General features: G+C 41.5%; 1 protein-coding gene across 1 annotated transcript in view; it reads left to right on the top strand.

The window, feature by feature from the left end:
• Window positions 1–761: 761 nt before the first annotated feature.
• The window catches only part of METTL24 (methyltransferase like 24), a 113,866-nt gene continuing 93,767 nt past the window's right edge, over window positions 762–20,860 (top strand). Inside the window, exon 1 of the mRNA XM_075864223.1 lies at window positions 762–1,148. Coding sequence (XP_075720338.1) covers window positions 861–1,148 — 288 coding nt within the window. The 5' untranslated portion in view covers window positions 762–860. The remainder of the gene's footprint in view (window positions 1,149–20,860) is intronic.

Here is a 20,860-nt window from a genome sequence, read left to right as displayed (position 1 = left end):
GAAATCTCATCGACCCTGCTGCGACTGTAATACGCTGTGGATTTTCCTTGCAAATCTGTTGCGGGAAATCTGCAGTGTTTACGCTACGTGTAAACATAACCCTACTGTGTTCAGCTGCAGAATTTGGGCTTGTCCACAAGTAACGAAATTGCTGCAGCAATTCCATTTGAAAGTAGCAGACATTCCGCTGGTGCGGTTTTTACTGCAGAAAATGGTGCGTATTTCGCTGCGATTTTCTCAATGATGGTTGACGGTGACATGTCTGATAAGCGCAGCAATTCAATCAACTTTCCGCAGCAGGAATTGACATACTGGGGTACGAAAAAAACGCACCGCAGGTCAATTTCTGGTTGGAATTTTTACGCAGCGCGTGGATGAGATTTGTTAAATCTCACCCACTTTTCCGTTACTGTATTCTTACGCAGCAATTCCGGACAAGCCCTATCCGGACAGAAATCCGTTGCTTGTGAATGTAGCATTTTAGTCAGTTCCAAAACAGGAACATTTCAGGAGCAAAGAGGGAGATATAAATTAAAAGTAATGACTGTGACTCGAAAAGAGGGTGACTTGTCACGACTGATAGTCAAAGTGGCTACCTGTAGGCTATGAGGAGACTGGAGAGGCAGCTGTAGCGCTGTCATGTGTGAGCGCTGCACGGTAATGGGCCGAGTTGAGTGCAGGGCGGGGAGAGGCTGAGGAGAGGAGGCTCCGAGCTCCACATGAGGTAACACATAACACATCCACTCCTCCTCTGGACTGTCACCTCACCTCACGGGCACACTACCCACACGCAGCAAAGTCCATTACAGCGCGTCCCTCCATGCCGTGATCCCCAGCCATATACTGCCGGTGATCGGAGGATGCTGTGGAGGGAGGTGAGGCTGCGCTGGAGAACCGGCACCCTGCGCCTCCTTGCACTGTGCCTGGCCGCCCTGCTGTGCACTCACTTCTCCGCTGAACTCAAGTCCAAGTCATTGCCCCAGACCAGGCTCATTGTTAAAGTGCCACCAAAGGAGCCGGGAGTGGAGGTGTACCACCGGAGACTAGAGGAGGTGCCCAGCAAGAGGCAGGTGATCTATGTGAGAAGGAGCAGCAAGGGAGCCAGCTACGGGAGGCATGGGGGGAACGCCAGGAGGGACACTCTACAGGTCAGTGACACCCACTGGGAGGGGGAGACCCCCAATATTCACACATTAACCGGGGTCAGATATAGCATACTGTATACATGTAAAGACCTTCTGCCCAGTCCTCAAGTTGTCTGGTTCTGTCAAGCTGCTGACAATTCTATTCTGGTGTTTCTTAGGTATATCTGGTTATGGGAAAGCTGGGTGCCAGTCCGCATGGCCGTCATTACAGGGTCACCCAGCTGTCTCACACTTATACACTAATATAGGCGCTGTGATAAAGCCCCATACATAAGTCGGCAGGTTTGCTGTTCAGGAGCTTAGGAAAGCTTGGTCACAGTCCCTGTACAAGCTGTAGTGATTGTTATATCGGTTGGCATCACGGACGTAAAAAACGACGGGCCAAAAACAGCGCCTTTTAGACTTTGTCGGGTTGGCATACGTTGTTATACCTTTTTTCTGATGGATTGAATAGCGAAGAAGACTACGCGACTCCATCCCGCTGCATATTCACCCAAAAAATGTCCACCACGTGGTGAATGCTTTTTTTAACATGTGAGCCTATGGGCGACGTGTGTCACTATATGGGTGACATATGCCACTGTTAAGCGGATACTATATCAGTCTATGGGTAACAAATACCTAATAGTGGCAGCCGTCACCCATAGACTATAATGATATAAGTCATGAACAGGGTCATGAAAGTTATTGACGTATACGTTTAACTGATACCACTAAAGTCTATTTTGACGGACGTCACAGCCTCCGTTTTACATACACCACTTAACGTAAGGTGAACATTGAGCGCTGCGGGGAAAAACGCAGTGAAAAACGCTTTCTGTACCTCCCATTGATGTCAATGGGAGGTCAGAGACGTAAACGCCCGAAGATAGGGCACGTCGCTTCTTTTTCCCGCAAGCAGGTTGAAATCAATGGGAGGCGTTTTCGGACGTTTTTTGGTGCGTTTTCCGACGCGTTTTCTGCATCAAAAAAACATGTAAAAAAAAACTGTGTGAACAGGGCCTAAAGCAATCTATGTGAAATTGTGAATGAACTGGAATGACGTTATCAGCAATATGTCAAAAGAGTTTGTCCGACTACAAACAACAATGCAGGCAAAAAGTGAGGGCTTTTCCCATCACAGCCAATAAAACCTCTGCTTTCATTTTTTTAGTGCACATTCGAAAATAAAAGCATTGATGTGATTGGTTAGCCGAAGGCAACGCCTCCACTTTTTACCTGCACTGGTCTTATACTTGTACATATTAGACTACCTGTTATAGGAGAATCATTTTCTTTTGCTTTCTGCTCTCCTGTAATGCAGGAATTCCAGTGAAATGGCCTGTTCTCCCCCACCACCATCACCAATGCAGCTCCCATGCCAAAGAGTTAAAAAAAAATAATGAACTAACCCTTGGGTTGAACTATGTGTCTTTTTTTAACCTTACTGACTATGTTACTATTTTTTGCTATTACTTGCCTGACCTCTACTAGGCAGCCTGAAGGACTCTTCCAGGAATACTTACAAGTGTTTATATCCTTTTGTCCTTGGGATATATCTGTGAACGTTCTATGTCATCCAGACATGTTAAGAAATGTATGACTTCAATGTACGTACATGTGTGCGGCAACAAATAATGGAATAATGAATCTCTAAAAATTGTCAGATTGTATATGTACTAGTATCTTGGCAAAACTGTGTCTAATACACCCACCCACACCCCATTGACCAGAGTATGAACAACTGGAATCAGTATGTTTTGCCTTTGGTATCGGTTTCCGTATGTTGCATGCTCGGTCATCCAACAGGAGGAGCAACAGGGGGTAGAGGTCTCCCCTTCTAGCCAGTAAGAGGGGTCCCCAGTGGTCAGCCATCACCTTTCCTGTGCATAAGTAATAAAAGTTGCAGGTATGTTGGTGAAAGGGCTCCTCAGTTGTCTGTGTCTGCTCCTGATCGGGCATGTGCCGTTGGGGGAGAGTCGGGAGCCCCCCCATACACACCTTTAGTAGTTTCTGATTGGCACCCCTCTTTATCAGCCAAGAGCCACATCTAGCAGGCCCCTAACTCTAATAGCAGTCAATAGTTTGCCTGTCACAAGGCTTCCACAATTTAGTATGGATTCCTAGGCAGTCAGTGAAGGTTGAATGCGGCGGCATGCAGCAAATAAATGGCAGCTGTTTTCTCAAGAATGGAGAGCGGAAGGGTAATGAACTACATGGCAGCACTTACTATCTTTATTTGTACTCCATACGGAGATGCTATATTCTTATCTAGTCAGCCCTCTGCCAAAAGTTTTAGGGGCTTGAAGAACATTAATGTGAAACATCTGGTGCTGGAAATTTCTCCGGTTGTTTTTGTGGCTTTTTTTCTATAAGCATTGGTACATTATTAAAAAACAAAAACCCACATTATTTTGGAAAGTCTTCTTAATTTACATCTGGTGACAAATGTTCGCAGCTGGATAAACAAGACTAGAATTTGAACAAAACAGAAAATAGGTTGAAAACGGTAATAAATCAGTTCCACCAAGTGCCAAAGCCCCTTATACCAATATAAAGAATAAATCATCATGTTTGTGTTGATGGAGGTGGTAGCTGTTCTTAACACAAACATGGCACTTGGCATCAACACCGTATTTTAACGAAAGTTTTTTGTGGTCCATTTTTTTTTTCCATAGACTTGTTCACATGAGTTCCAATGCCAAAAAATGCCACTAAAAACGCCAGAAAAAACGCAGTTACTAGTGCTGGCATTTTTACAGGCTTTTATTCATGTAGTTGAAAACGCCAGAAAAAAAGGGCTTCCATATTTTTTTTAGTCGACTACGCCATTGTTTCCGCTAAAAAAACGGAAACCTTATGGAACGTAGACAAACAGAAACCATTTGCAACAAAAGCATTACCATTGAAATCAATGGTAATGCAAACGGAAGCTATGGTTTCCGTTTGCCTTTTCGTTCATGGGTTCCTTCGACAAAAAGCTGCAATGTAACCCATGAACGGAAACCAACACTTATGTGAACGAGGCCTTATTTCTGTGAAGTTAGATTTTGATACATAAATGATAAACATGCCTAAGGTCATATATTTTATTGCTGCCGGCAAACCCTCAGAATACACATATGACCTCTATTGTGTCCTTCCCAGCAGTCATGACACACACACAGCCTCCAATGATCCCTTCAGGCATAGGAATGCTGCTCTTGTTTTCCATGTGTTCCTTTTGGTTCCCTGTATATTTTCCACTCAGCCAAGGTTCTGTTTCTGTTCCCTGCGGAAAAAAAGATGCAAAAAAAACCCAAAAAACTGTACTCTCCTCCCGTGGTGTTCTCGTAGCGATGTGTACCTGCTCCCCCGGCTGGTCTCTGTGCAGCCGACATCGTATGATGATACTGTATCCCATGTGACTAGTCATAAGCGAATTTCCCGAAATTAGTTTCGGGGCTGATTCTGTCCAATCCGCCCTGAAATTAGTTTCCGTCGAATAAATTCGCCACGAATCTCCAGTCCCCCGATAGCCATTTCAGATTCAGGGAGTCAAACAAGGCAATCAGGGCACTTGCGATTACACAGAAAAAAAACATGTGGACGATCTGTGCGCCGTGAACTGCAAAAGTTTTGGGTGCCAAATCGGTTCGCTCATCTCTACATATGACCACAGCAGCCTATTAATGGCTGCAGCGGTCACGCGCGAGCGACAGGGGAGGTGTATAGTCTAGTGTTTTTCTTTCTTTTACTAGTTGCAGATTTTGCTACGGATATGCTGTTAATCCTAGAAATCTGCAACATTTGGCATTTGTGACGGATTTTCAACATCTGCAAACCTGGAAAATACGCAACAAATACGCAACCATTCCTCAGCCGCAATTGACTTGCTGCAGATTAAAAAATTTGCACCGCAGACCAATTTCCGCAGCAGTGGATGAGATCCACTCCTCTACTTTGCTGCTACTGTAATACGCTGCAGATTTTACACGGGAATTTTTTTCCCCACGCTGTTTACCATGCGGGTTAAATAACATGATATTTTAACCCCCTAATGACCCTCCATACGTCTTTTCATGGCATTGTCTCATAAGTCCGGCACGTTGTGTACTGGGCTAAACTGCCTGGATCGGAATAACCTCCCATCATGGCGATTTAACCCCTTAGATGTCGTGGTCAATAGCGACCGCGGCATCTAAGCGGCTTCAGAGGGAGAGGGCTCCCTCTATCACCCTGTCGGCACCCCGTGATGTGACCGCGAGGTGCCGATGGTTTACATAGTAGCGGGGGGCCCCCAGGCCTGCCATTCGTGTTTTCCTAAACTGCAATACAAAAGTATTGCAGGGTATTATAAAAGCAAACGATTGCATAGTAAAGTCCCATAATGGGACTAAAAAAAAGTAAAAAATAGTTTACTAAAGTTACTAATAAATAAATAAAAACTCAAGTAAAAATAACAAAGAAACCCATTTCTTCCATTAACCAAATAAAATAAAAAAAAAACAATGCCGGAATTGCTGTTTTCTGTTAATCCTACCTTCCAGAAAATGCTATAAAAATCAATCAAGAAGTTGTATGTGCCTTAACCCCTTAAGGCCTGTTTTCGCCTTATGGACCAGGCCATTTTTTTCAAAACTGACGTCACTTTATTTGGTAATAACTTTGGAATGCTTTCACCTATCCAAGCGAATCTGAGATTTTCTCGTGACACATTGGACTTTAAGTTAGTGGTAACATTTTGTCGATACATTCAGTGTTTATTTGTAAAAAAAACACCAAAATTTTGAGAAAATATGTAAAAATTTGCATTTTTCTAAATTTAAATGTTTCTGCTTGTAAGACAGATAGTAATACCACACAAAATAGTTACTAGTTCACGTATCCCATATGTCTACTTTATGTTGGCATCGTTTTTTTGAACATTCTTTTATTTTTCTAGGACGTTACAAGGCTTAGAACTTTAGCAACAATTCCTCACATTTTCAAGAAACTTTCAAAAGGCAATTTTTTTAGGGACCAGTTCAGTTCTAAAGTGGCTTTTAGGGGCTTATATATTAGAAACTCCCCATAAATCACCCCATTTAAAAAAAAACTGCACCCCTCAAAGTATTAAAAACAGCTTTTAGAAAGTTTATTAACCCTTTAGGTGCTTCACAGGAATTACAGCAAAGTGGAGGTGAAATTTACAAATTTCATTTTTTTTTGCAGAAAATCAGTTTTAGTCCATTTTTTTTCTGTAAGGCTGGATTAACACAAGCATGTTCGGTCCGTAATGGACGGAACGTATTTCGGCCGCAAGTCCTGGACCGAACGCATTGCAGGGAGTCGGGCTCCAAGCATCATAGTTATGTACGACGCTAGGAGTCCCTGCCTCGCTGCGGGACAACTGTCCCATACTGTAATCATGTTTTCAGTACGGGACAGTAGTTCCACGGAGAGGCAGGGACTCCTAGCGTTGTACATGACTATGATGATAGGAGCCCGGCTCCCTTCAGTGTGTTCGGTCCATGACTTGCGGCTGAAATACGTTCCGTCCATTACTGATCGAACAAGCTCGTGTGAATCCAGCATAACACAGAAGGTTTTTACCAGAGAAACACTACTCAATATTTATTGCCCAAGTTCTGCAGTTTTTAGAAATATCCCACATGTGGCCCTAGAGTGGTAATAGACTGAAGCACAGACCTCAGAAGCAAAGGAGTACCTAGAGGATTTTGGGGCCTCCTTTTTATTAGAATATATTTTAGGCACTGTGTCAGGTTTGAAGAGGTCTTGTGGTTCCAAAACAGTGGAAACCCCCCAAAAGTGACCACATTTTGGAAACTACACCCTCAGGGTATTTAGGGGTATAGTGAGCATTTTAACCCCACCGTTTTTTTGCAGAAATTATTGGAAGTAGGCCGTGAATATGAAAATCTAAAAATGTAGGTTTAGCTCATTTCTTTTTATTTCCACAAGAACTAAAGGAGAAAAAGGACATCAACATTTGTAGAGCAGTTTCTCCTGAATAAAACAATACCCCATATGTGGTCATAAACAGCTGTTTGGACACACGTCAGGGCTCCATAGGGAAAGAGCGCCATTTGTCTTTTGAAGCTCAAATTTGGCTGGAATGGTTTGCGGAGGCCATGTCGCATTTCCAAAGCCCCTAAGGGGACAAATGTGTGGAAACACCCCACAAGTGACCCCATTTAAGAAACTACACCCCTCAAGGAACTTATCTAAGGGTATAGTTAGCATTTTGACCCCACAGGTTTTTTTGCAGAAATTATTGTAAGTAGGCCATGAAAATGAAAATCTAAATTTTCCAATAAAATTTAGCTAACCTTACATTTTTTTCATTTCCACATGGACTAAAGGAGAAAAGGCACCACAACATTTATAAAGAAAATTCTCCTGAGCATAGCAATACCCCATAGGTGGTTATAAACTGCTATTTGTGCACACGGCAGGGCTTAGAAGTGAAGGAGTGCTATTTAGCATTCAGATTTTGCTGGATTGGTTTGCCGCGCCATGTCACATTTGCAAAGCCCCTGAGGGACCAAAACAGTGGAAACACCCCAAAAGTGACCCCATTTGGAAAATAAACCCCTCATTGAACTTATCTAAGGGTATAATTAGCATTTTGACCCCACAGCTTTTTGTCTGAATTTATTTGAATTAGGCCGTATTTACTGGTATTTCTATATATAATGTGGGGGCATGTGTAAGTTGTGAAAAGCAAATCAGAGTATAATAAAATTAATAACTCATAGATGTGTGGTAAGCCTTGAAGCAATCCTTTATGCACAGGCCAGGTTTTTCGGGGCAGGTGTCGCACTGATAAGTGGTGTCACTTCTTATGCCCCTTTTTGCTACACACACTGCACCTTTTTTGGGATCTTCCCTTCTTTGCAGTTTGGGGAATGATGCCGGCAAAGTGTTGCCCTGGTACAGGGACTGGGAAAAGGAAATTCAGGAATCACTAGTGCAGCTGTTAAAAAAAACCAGCAGCAGCACAGTTGATGATGATGATGATGATGATCACAGTGAGTGATCACACAGCAAGATGCAGAAGAGGACCATCGCAGCACAGAAGGCCTCAGCAAGGATAAGTATTACGGTTCACAGACTATCACACCAGCTCTGCTCACCGTTCCTAACCGGAATGAGGTGGGCAGAGCTGGTGCAGGGTGTTTGAAACGCATGCAGACCGACCAATGGTAGCGATCGGGGGGATGGCGCCATCACTACTGCCTTACAAGTACATGGCAGGGATTGGTGCTAGACAGCACCAATCCCCACTGTATCACCGTGTCCTGCAGCACAGTGATATGTTATAGCCGCAAAAAGCTGCGAATGGCCGGTCTGAACTGACTGACCAATCGCAGCAATCGCCGATGCGGGGGGACGCCACCCCCTTGGTCCACGTGTAAAGATGGCCTGCTGTCAGGGACAGCAGCCATCTTTACTTTGTCACCATGTCTTTAGACACGGTGACCACTTAAGGCTCCGACGTACCCATACGTCGGATTGCGTTAAATACCGAACGACAACGTACCCATACGTTGGATGTCGTTAAGGGGTTAAAATTGTATCAATAAAAACCATCCTGCAGCGGTGGTTAACTGTGCAGGGTGTCTGCCCTGCATTTCCTGTTGCCGATCAGCGGCCCATTGCCGCTGATTTTGCCAGTTAACCCCTTCGATGCGGCGGTTGATTGCGATTGTCACATTTAAGGAGTTTAGCGGAGATCTGAAGCCCCCACGTGAAATCACGGGGGCTGGTGATGGTACCCGTGGCAACCGGACGCCAGACAATGGCTTCCAGGCTACCATGTACCGAAGCCTATGAGGACCAGCCGGAGGCCGATCCTCGTAGGCTTCCTATTAGAGTGACTGTCACGTCACAATGACAGTTGGAATGCATTACACTATGTAGGTAGTGTAATGTATTCCAGCAGCGATCAGAACTGCAAGTCTAAATGTCCCCAAGTGGGACAAGTAAAGAAAGTAAAAAAAAATAATAAAAATATTTTAAAAGAAAGTGTAAAAATCAAAGTTATTAGTGACATAAACAAGAACTGCTTTTTTTCCTATAATAAGTCTTTTATTATAGGAAAAAAAATGAACACGTAAAAGTTCACATATTTGGTATCACCGCGTTCGTAATGACCCCATCTATAAAACTATAATATTATTTTTCCCGCACCGTGAACACCGCAAATAAAATAAACGAAAAACAATGCCAGAATCACTATTTTTTGGTCACCACCCCTCCCAAAATATACAATAAAAAGTGATCTAAAAGTCGCATGTACGCCAAAATGGTACCAATACAAACTACACCCCGTCCCGCAAAAAACAAGCCCTTACACAGCTTTTTTGACTGAAAAAAGTTATGGCTCTCAGAATATGGTGACACAAAAAATAATTTATTTTATAAATAAGTTCTTTACTTGCGCAAACGCTGCAAAATGTAAAAATAACGATATACATATGGTATCGCCGTAATCATATTGAACCGCAGAATAATATGTAATGGTCATTTATAGCCCAGGGTGAACGCCGTAAAAAATAAAAAAGATTGTCAGAATTGATGGTTTTTGGTCACCTTGCTTGCCGAAAAATGGAATAAAAAGTGATCAAAAAAATCGCATGTCCCCCAAAATGGTACCAATGAAAACTACAGATTGTCCTGCAACAAATAAGCCCTCACACGGCTCCGGTGGTGAAAAAATAAAAAAGTTCCGGCTCCCAGAATATAGCGATGCAAAATGTGCAGTGTTCCAAAAGCGGATAAGATAGGGCGCCATTTATAAGTGCGACACTGGCCACATATCTGCGGTTTATTATTTATTTACCCCCTTATTATGCCCCTGATGTACTCTGCCCAGCCTACATGTACCCCCACATTATAAACTGAAATACCAGCAAAACACCAGAGCTACTACCAAGCAAAATCTGCACTCCAAAAGCCAAATGCTGCTCCATCCCTTCTGAGCCCTACAGCGTGCCCAAACAGCCGTTTACGTCCACAGATATGGCATCGCCATAGCCGGGAGAACCCGGTAAATATTTTATGAGGTATTTGTGGCACAAACTGGGAACAACATATAATGCACTAAAATGGCACATCAGTCGAAAATTTTAATTTTCACTTTGCACCATCCGCTGCGCATTAAACCTTTTGCGCACCATGACTTAATAGCATGTCGTGGTGCAGGGGGTGATGTATGGAGCCGACTCACGTGCTAAGCTCGCTCCATACGCTGCGGGTGTCAGCTGTGTATTACTGCTGACACCCGGGACTAACGGACAGAAACCGTGATCGCGCTGTTACAGGAGCATGTAAAAATGACAATATACTGCAATACATTAGTATTGCAGTGTATTCTACCAGTGATCTAACGATCGCTGGTTCAAGTCTCCTATGGGGACTAATAAAATGTGTAAAAACCAAAAGTAAATAGTTATTATTAGTGGAAAAAATTTGTATCGCTGCATCCATAAAAGTCCAAACTAGTACAATATACCATTATTTAACTCGCACGGTGAACGTCGTGAAAAAGAAAGAATTTAAAACGGTAAAATCGCTGTTTTTTGGTCACCTTGGCTCTACCAAAATTTTTTATAAAAAGTGCTAAAAAACATGTATGTACCAGAAAATGGTACCAATGAAAACTACAGCTCGTCCCGCAAAAAATAAGCCCTCACACCACTCTATTGACGGAAAAATAAAAAAGTTATGGCTCTCGGAAAGCGGGGAGGGAGAAAAAAAAAAAAAGCAAAACATGAATCCGTCCAGAAAGGGTTAATTACTTTCTAATGAAGAAGCATTTATGACCACATGTGGGGTATAGCCGTACTCGGGAGAAATTGCTTTACAAATGTTGGGGTACTTTTTCTCCTTTATCCTTTGTGAAATTGAAAAAATTCAACATTTTAGTGCAAATAATGTTGATATTTATTTTCACGGCCTACTTCTAATAAATTCTGCAAAAGATGTGTGGGGTCTAAATACTCACTATACCCATAGATAGATTCCTTAAGTGGTTTCGTTTACCAAATGGGGTTACTTTTGTGGGGCTTCCACTGTTTTTGTCCCTCGGGGGCTTTGTAAATTCGACATGACACCCAAAAACTATTCCAGCTAAATTTGAGCTCCAAAAGCCAAATAGCGCTCCTTCCCTTCTAAGCCCCGCTGTGGGTCCAAACAGCACTTTATTGCCACATATGGCATATTTACATATTTTACATATTTACGGGAGAAATTGTTTTACAAATGTTGGGGTGCTTTTTCTCCGTTATTCCTTGTAAAAATTAAAAATGTCTACGTTTTTTTAAGCAAAAAAGTAGATTTTTACCTTTACAGACTAATTCCAATAAATTCAGAAAAACAACTGTGGGGTTAAAATGCTAACTTTATCCCTGGAAAAATTCTTTGAGGGGTGTAGTTTCCAAAATGGGGTCACTTTTGGGGGGTTTCCACTGTTTTCATCCCTCCAGTGCATTGCAAACGCGACACGGCACTGAAAACTATTCCAGCAAAATCAGAAATCCAAAATCCAAATGGCGCTCCTTCTCTTCTGAGCCCTGCTGTGGGTCCAAACAGCAGTTTATTACCACATATGGGGCATTGCTATAATCGGAAGAAATGCTTTACATATGTTGGGGTGTTTTTTCTACTTTATTCCTTGTAAAAATGAAACATTTCTATGTTTTTTCAGAAAAAAAGTAGATTTTCATCTTCACATACTAATTCAAATAAATTTAGCAAAAAAACTGTGGGTGCAAAATGCTAACTATACCCCTAGATAAATTCCTTGAGGTGTAGTTTCCAAAATGGGGTCACTTTTGGGGGGTCTTTACAGTTTTGGCACCACAAGACCTATTCAAACATGACATGGTGCCTAAAATATATTCTAAAAAAGGAGGCCCCAAAAACCTCTATGTGCTCCTTTACTTCTGAGGCCGGTGTTTCAGTCCATTAGCACACTAGGGCCACATGTGGGATATTTCTAAAAACTGCAGAATCTGGGCAATAAGAATTGAGTTGCGTTTCTTGGGTAAAACCTTCTGTGGTACAGAAACAAATGTATTACAAATTAATTTTGGCAAAAAAAAAAATTACATTTCTACATTGCTTTAATTCATGTGAAAGGGTTAAAACACTTTCTGAATGCTGTTTTGAAGACTTTGAGGGATGCAGTTTTCAAAATGGGGTGATTTATGGGGACTTTCTAATATATAAGGCCCTCAAAGCCACTTCAGAACTGAACTGGTCCCTGAAAAAATAGGCTTTTTCTTGAAAATATGAGAAATTGCTGCTAAAGTTCTAAGCCTTGTAACGTCCTAGAAAAATAAAAGGATGTTCAAAAAAATGATGCAAACATAAAGTACATATATGGGAAATATAAACTAGTAAGTATTTTGTGTGGTATTACTATCTGTTTTATAAGCAGATACATTTAAATTTAGAAAAATGCAAATTTTTCTCTAAATCTTGGTGTTTTTTACAAATAAATATTGAATTTATCGACCAAATGTTTTTCACTAACATAAAGTACAATATGTCACGAGAAAACAATCTCAGAATCACTTAGATAGGTAAAAGCATTCCAGAGTTATTACCACATAAAGTGACACATGTCAGATTTGAAAAATCGGCTTTGTCCTGAAGGGGTTAAAGAGGACTGTTAACATATACGATTTTTGCAGTATCCTATTGTGATGTGTAGCTTAAAAAAAAAAGTTATCCAGACAAAAAACAGCTAATTGTATGTTAAAATGCCACTCTTTTGATATGTCTGGTCTATAGAAGTCTATGGGCATATTGAAGTATACGTCTGATGAATAGTTAGCGAACATTATTTGAACAAAGTTTAAAGAGGCTCTGTCACCAGATTATAAATGCCCTATCTCCTACATAATGTGATCAGTGCTGTAATGTAGACAAGTGTTTTTTATTTTGAAAAACGATACATTTTGAGCAAGTTATGCACAATTTTAGATTTATGCTAATTCGTTTCTTAACCCCTTCCCGACATTTGTGGTAAGTATACGACATGGAAAGCCAGTGCTTCCCGCAAAATGTCGTATAGTTACGCCAAATGCTTGGCACTGCCTCAGAAGCTGAGTCGGTGCCATCATCCCCGGATGTCAGCTGTAGCTTCGATCCCCGCCATTAACCCCTTAAATGCAGCCATCAAAAGCGATCGCTACATTTAAGGTGTTTGCAGCTCATCGGAACCCCAGTAATGAAATCGCCGGGGTATCGGTGGCTGCAATGGCAACCGGAGGCCTAATACTGGCCTCCCGGTGTGCCTAGCACGGAAAACTTCCAGCCCCCGCCCGGAGGTGGGACCTGAAAAGCTTCCATAGCCGCTGGCAAGATGGCGCTGGCTCAGGAGATGAGCCGGCGTCATCAGCGGTGGATATCAGCTGTATGTTCTAGCTGACATCCACTTGTAACGGCAGGAACCGGAGCTAGCTCCGATCCCTGCCATTAACCCCTCAGATGCAGCGATTGGATGAGATTGCTGCATCTTTGTGGTTGCTAGCAGATCAACAATGGCCTTCTGTTTGCCATTACGGAAGCCGATTAGGCCCCGCTCGTAGGCGAAGACTATTCGGCTTGCTGTCAGTGAATAACTGACAGATCTAATACATTGCACTACGTAGGTAGTGCAATGTATTAGAAAAAAAATCTGACAGTTGGACCTTCAAGTTCCCTAGTGGGACTAAAGTAAAGTGTAAAAAAAAGTGAAAACAAAATGCGAAAAAAAAGTTGTCAAAAATATAATAAAAGTTTTAAGTAATAAAATAAAACACAATCGCCCTTTTTCCCTTATCAAGTCCTTTATTATTGAAAGAAATAAATAAACCATAAATATTTGGTATCGCCGTGACCGTAACGGCCTAAACTATAAAAATATTATGTTATTTATTCCACGCGGTGAACGGCGTAAAAAAAAACTTCAAAAATAATGCCAGAATTTCTGTTTTTTGAAAAAAAATTCAATAAAAAGTGATCAAAAAGTCGCATGTATCCAAAAATGGTGCCTATAAAAACTATAGCTCGTCTCGCAAAAAACAAGCCCTCATACAGCTACGTTGACTAAAAAATTAAAACGTTATGGTTCTCACAATATGGCGACAGAAAAAATACATTCTTTTTACCAAAGTAATTTTATTGTGCAAAAAGTTGTAAAACATAAAAAAGTGCTATAAATTAGGTATCGCCGGAATCGTACTGACCCGCAGAATAAAGTTAACATGTAATTTATAACGCATGGTGAACGCTGTATAAAAAAACCCTAAAAAACTACACCGCTTTCCAAATTATTATGCAAATGTTATTTTTCGCTGATTTTCCTAAATAGTCGATGCAAATGACAGTCAGTATAATTTTCAAGCCATCAACCGTTGGAGTATAATGCAAATTTTATTGAAAAAATCTCCTAATGATAACAGATTTTTTTTTAGAAGTAAAAAACTCAAAATGCACTGTTTCAAATGATTATGCACAACAGAGATCAAAACATTTTAAAGGTTGTAAAGAGAACTAAAATGGTAATTTGTTGAATTTGCAGCATCAGGAGGTCATATTTACAGAAATCAAAAGCTCTTTCAATCAAAAAGAACTTAGCAGGCCAAGTTACATGTTAACATAGGACCCCTTCTTTGATATCACCTTCACAATTCTTGCATCCATTGAATTTGTGAGTATTTGGACAGTTTCTGCTTGAATATCTTTGCAGGATGTCAGAATAGCCTCCCAGAGCTTCTGTTTTGATGTGATCTGCCTCCCACCCTCATAGATATTTTGCTTGAGGATGCTCCAAAGGTTCTCAATAGGGTTGAGGTCAGGAGAACATGGGGGCCACACCATGAGTTTCTCTCCTTTTATGCCCATAGCAGCCAAAGACACAGAGGTATTATTTGCAGCATGAGATGGTGCATTGTCATGCATGAAGATAATTTTGCTACGGAAGGCACGGTTCTTCTTTTTGTACCACGGAAGAAAGTGGTCATTTATAAACTCTACTTACTTTGCAGAGGTCATTTTCACACCTTCAGGGACCCTAAAGGGGCCTACCAGCTCTCTCCTCATGATTCCAGCCCAAAACATGACTCCGCCACATCCTTGCTGACGTCGCAGCCTTGTTGGGACATGGTGGCCATTCACCAACCATCCACTACTCCATCCATCTGGACAATCCAGGGTTGCACGGCACTCATCAGTAAACAACACGGTTTGAAAATTAGTCTTCATGTATTTCGGAGCCCACTGCAACCGTTTCTGCTTGTGAGCATTGTTTAGGGGTGGCTGAATAATAGCTTTATGCACACTTGCAAACCTCTGGAGGATCCTACACCTTGAGGTTCGCGGGACTCCAGAGGCACCAGCGGCTTCAAATACCTGTTTGCTGCTTTGCAATGGAATTTTAGCAGCTGCTCTCCCAATTCTATTAATTTGTCTGGCAGAAACCTTCCTCATTATACCTTTATCTGAACGAAACCGTCTGTGCTCTGAATCAGCCACAAATCTTTTCACAGTACGAGGATCACGCCTAAGTTTTCTTGAAATATCCAATGTTTTCATACCTTGTCCAAGGTATTGCACTATTTCATGCTTTTCGGCAGCAGAGAGATCCTTTTTCTTTCCCATATTGCTTGAAACCTGTGGCCTGCTTAATAATGTGGAACGTCCTTCTTAAGTAGTTTTCCTTTGATTGGGCACACCTGACAAACTAATTATCACAGGTGTCTGAGATTGATTACAATGATCCAAAGAGCCCTAAGACACAATACCATCCATGAGTTTAATTGAAAAACTAATAATTAAATGTTTATGACACTTAAATCCAATGTACATAATAATTTGGAACACGGTGTATGGCAGAATTGCAGATTTTTGGTCACCTTGCTTCTCAAAAAATAGGATAAAAAGTGATCAAAAAGTCGCATGTACCCCAAAATGGTACCAATAATAACTACAGCTCGTCCCGCAAAAAAACAGCCCTCATACCACTATGTCTATGAAAAAATAAAATTAGTTAAGGCTTCCATAAGTCAGGAAATAAAAAATATGCGGTTGTGCAGATCAGAGGGGAACATTTCGTCTGTTTCAAGAGGTGATTTATCGGGGCCCTAAAATTAGGGAATCAGGAAGGGGGGCCCAAACACATCTGCTAGAAGCGAGGGTGCCCGTATTATAACCAGGACAACACTTCCTAGCAAAATTCCCCAAACTGCAAAGGTGCGGAGTGTGGACCAAAATGGGGATAAGTAAAGACACCATTTATCAGTGCGACACCAGCCTGTGCAGAAAGGATTGCTTCACAGCGTAACACACATCTATGGATTATTTTATTGTTTACCCCATTATTATACCCCCTGACTATGCCCCTGATGTACTCTGCCCAGCTCACATATGCCCCCACATTATAAATGGAAACACCAGTAATACTCAAACAAAACTACTACCAAGCAAAATCTACGCTTCAAAAGCCAAATGGCGCTCCCACACATCTGAGCCCTACAGTGTGCCAAAACAGCAGTTTACTTCCACATATATGGCACCGCCATACCCGGGAGAACCCTTTTAACAATTTTTGGGGTGTGTGTCTACAGTGGCATAAGCTGGGCACGACATACTTGCCACTGAATTGGCATTTCTGGGGAAAAAATGTAATTTTTACTATGCACCATACACAGCGCATTTATTTATGGAAAAGACCTGTGAGGTTAAAATGCTCACTACACCCCTTAATAAATGCCTTGAGGGGTGTAGTTTCTAAAATGGGGTCACTTCTGAGGGGTTTCTTTCATTATTTCCCATCTGAGCCTCTGCAATTGGGAACCAATTCTGTGTAAATCGCCAAATTAGGCCACAATTTCGCATGGTTCTCTTTCACTCCTGAGCTTTGTCAAATGCCCAGGCAAAAGATTAGTGCCCCATGTAGGGTGATTCTAAAACCGGGAAACACAGCATAATAATTAGAGAGCTGTCTTGTTATGGTGGCACAAGCTGGGCACCACATATTGGCATATCTATTGAAAAATCGCATTTTCACTCTGCAATATCGAGGGCACACTAATTTATGCAAAACACTTGCAGGGTTAACATGCTCACTACACCCCTAGGTGAATACCTTGAGGGGTGTAGTTTCAAAAATCGGGGTCACTTTGGGGGGTTTCCACTGTTTTGGTCCAACAGGGGCTTTGCAAATGCTACATAGCGACCAGAAACCAATACAGCAAAATCTGTACTCCGAAAGCCAAATCGCACTCCTTCCCTTCTGAGCCCTGCGTGTGCTCAAAAATGAGTTTATAACCACAAATGGGGTATTGCCATACTCGGGAGAAATTGCTTAACAAATGTTGGGGTACTTTTTCTGCTTTCTTTTTTGAGAAAATGAAAAATGTATACGTCTTATTGGGAAAAAAAATGAAATTTTTATTTTCACTGCCCAATTCAAATAAAATCTATGAAACAGCTGTGGGGTCAAAATGCTCACTACACCCCTAGATTAATTCCTCAAGGGTGGTAGTATCACAAATGGCGTCCCTTTTGTGTAGTTTCCACTGTACTGGTACCTTAGGGGCTTTGCAAAAGCGACATGGTGTCAAGAAACCAATCCAGCAAAACCTGTGCTCCAAAAGCCAAATGCTCCTTCTCTTCTGTTCCTTGCCATGTGCCGAAACAGCAGTTTATGACCACATATGGGGTATTTCCGCACTCCAGAGAAGTTGCTTTACAGAGAAGTTCTTTTTTTCCTTTACTTGTTGAGAAAATGAAAAATTTTGAGCTAAAGCTACATCTTATTGAAGAAAAAGGATTGTTTTTATTTTCACTGCCCAATTCTAATAAATTCTATGAAACACCTGTGGGGTCAAAATGATGACTACACCCGTAGATGAATGCTTTTTCTCCTTTAGTCCTTGTGGAAATTAGAAAAAATTAGCTAAACCTACATTTTCTTTGAAAGAATGTAGATTTTAATTTTCACGGCCTAATTCCAATAATTTATGCAAAAAACCTGCGGCGTCAAAATGCTAACTATACCCCTAGATAATTTCCTCAAGGGGTGCAGTTTCCAAAATGGGGCCACTTGTGCTGGGTTTCCACTGTTTTGGTCCCTCAGGGGCTTTGCAAATGCGACATGGCCTCCGGAAACCATTCCTACTAAATTTGAGCTCCAAAAGCCAAATCGCTCTCTTTCCCTTCTAGGCCCTGCCGTGTGTCCAAACAGCCGTTTATGACCACATGTGGGGTATTGTTTTACTCGGGAGAAATTGCTCTACAAATGTTGTGGTGCTTTTTCTCCTTTAGTCCTTTAAAAAAAAAATAGCTATACCTACATTTTATTTGAAAGATTGTAGATTTTCATTTTCATGGCCTAATTCCAAAAATTTCTGCAAAAAAACTGTCTCGTCAAAATGCTTACTATACCCCTAAATAAATTCCTTGAGGGGTGTAGTTTCCCAAATGGGGTCACTCTTGGGGGGTTTCCACTGTTTTGGTACCACAAGAGCTCTTCAAAGCTGACATGGTGCCTAAAATATATTCTAATAGAAAGGAGTGTCCAAAATCCACTAAGTGCTCCTTTGCTTCTGAGGATGGTGCTTCAGTCCGTTAGCAAATTAGAGCCACATGTGGGATCTTTCCTAAAACTGCAGAACCTGGGCAATAAATATTGAGTTGCATTTCTCCAGTAAAACTTTGTGTTACAAAAAAAAAGGGTTAAAAATGAATTTCTGCAACAACAAAAAATTTAATTTGTAAATTTCACCTCTACTTTGGTTTAATTCATGTGAAACGTCTAAAGGGTTAAGAAACTTTCTAAATGCTTTTTGAATACTTTGAGGGGTGAAGTTTTTAAAATGGGGGGGACTTTTTGGAGGTTTTTAATATATAAGGCCCTAAAAGCCAATGTATCGAGCAAATTTTGCCAGTAACATAAAGTCCAATGTGTCACGAGAAAACAATCTCAGAATCGCTTGAATAGGTTAATGCATTCCGAAGTTTTTTCCACATAAAGTGAAACATGTCAGATTTGAAAAATGAGGCTCTGTCCGGAAGGTCAAAAGTGGCTAAAGAGGGAAGGGGTTAAAGGGAATGTGTCTCTAGAGAAATATATATATATATATATATTTTTAGTTAAACTGTTAGTATATAAAGGGTTACACAGTCTTCTAATTTTTTTAATTTTTTCACAAGTCAGGAAATATTACAAATTAGATTCTAATTTATAACATTTCCATGTGCTGGTCACTAGAGGGAGCAATTCCCAAAATTGCAGCATTGGCATGTGGTAAAGCAACCTCATTGCTTTATGCTGCAAAATTGGAGAAGACACACTCGCTCTAGTGTACTTAAACAATCCCCGCTCCTTTATCCTGGCTAGTGCCAGGAGAAAGGAGGGAGTTGAATGTTCAAACCTCCTACACTGGAGGATTAGATACAATGGTAATCACACAGTATAACACGAACATACACACACATCACATACACAAACATAACTTACCTGCTCCTGCCGCCGCCGCTGTCCCTGCCGCTGCCTCCGCTCCCTCCGCTCCTAGTCCTTACTTCTGAACATATAGACGGAAGCCGCGACCGGAAGTAGTCATCTTACTGTCCGGCCGCGGCTTCCGTTCCACATGAAAATGGCGCCGGATGTCGCTCTGCCGAAGACCTTCCTTTTGGAATGTGTGGGAGCGGCGCATGCGCCGTTCCCACACAGACGGCGTACACTATAGTGAATGGAACGGCTCCCGTTCGCATTCTCTATGGGGATGTATGTGCCGTATTCCATCTCTGTATGTGTCGTTAATCGACACATACAGAGATGAAAAAAAAATGGCAGCCCCCATAGAGAAGTAAAATTAAGAAAAAAGTACAACACAAAAACACAAATAAATAAAATGTGCTTTAATGACATAATAAAAGTAATAACATATAAAAAAAAATTTTTTCGTGACACCTTCCCTTTAATAGACAACTGGGCGTGTTTTAACTTTTTTACCAACTGGGCGTTGTAAAGAGAAGTGTATGACGCTGACCAATCAGCGTCATACATTTCTCTCCATTCATTTTTTGCAGTACTCGCAACACAGAGATCACGCAGTACTGTAACATACTTCCACATTAATTTTACCGAAGTGTCCTGAGAGTGAATAGACATTGCCTCCAGCCAGGACGCGATGTCTATTCACACTCCCGACACTTCGGTAAAGTTTCTGTGGGACTTAACTCACACAGCACAGCGTGATCTCGCGAGATCACGATGTGCTGTCATTCACAGAAATTTTACAGAAGTGTCGGGAGTGTGAATAGACATCGCGTCCTGGCTGGAGGCTATGTCTATTCACTCTCAAGACACTTTGTTAAAGTTTAATGTGGGAGTATGTGACAGTACAGCGTGATCTCGCAAGTACTTCTAAAAATGAATGGAGAGAAGTGTATGCTGCTGATTGGTCAGCGTCATACTAGGGATGTCACGATACCGGAATTTGGACTTCGATACCGATACTTTGTTTAGTATTGCGATTTCGATACCAATTTCGATACTTTTGCCAACAGTAATAAAAAAAAAATTCTTCCGTTTTCTGATGTGAGGCGCGACGTGTGATGAATTTTGAACGCGCCTCACATTAATAGTAATCCCATCATGTTTCTCAGTCATAATGGGTTAATGTGCGAGGTACATGATGGGGTTAATTACTATTAATGTGAGGAACATGGAGTGTAAATTCATCGCACCT

This window comes from Rhinoderma darwinii, chromosome 4 (assembly GCF_050947455.1).
Source record: "Rhinoderma darwinii isolate aRhiDar2 chromosome 4, aRhiDar2.hap1, whole genome shotgun sequence".
Lineage (NCBI taxonomy): Eukaryota > Metazoa > Chordata > Amphibia > Anura > Rhinodermatidae > Rhinoderma > Rhinoderma darwinii.
Note: the sequence above shows the minus strand (reverse complement) of the source record. Positions and strands in the feature narration are given on the sequence as shown.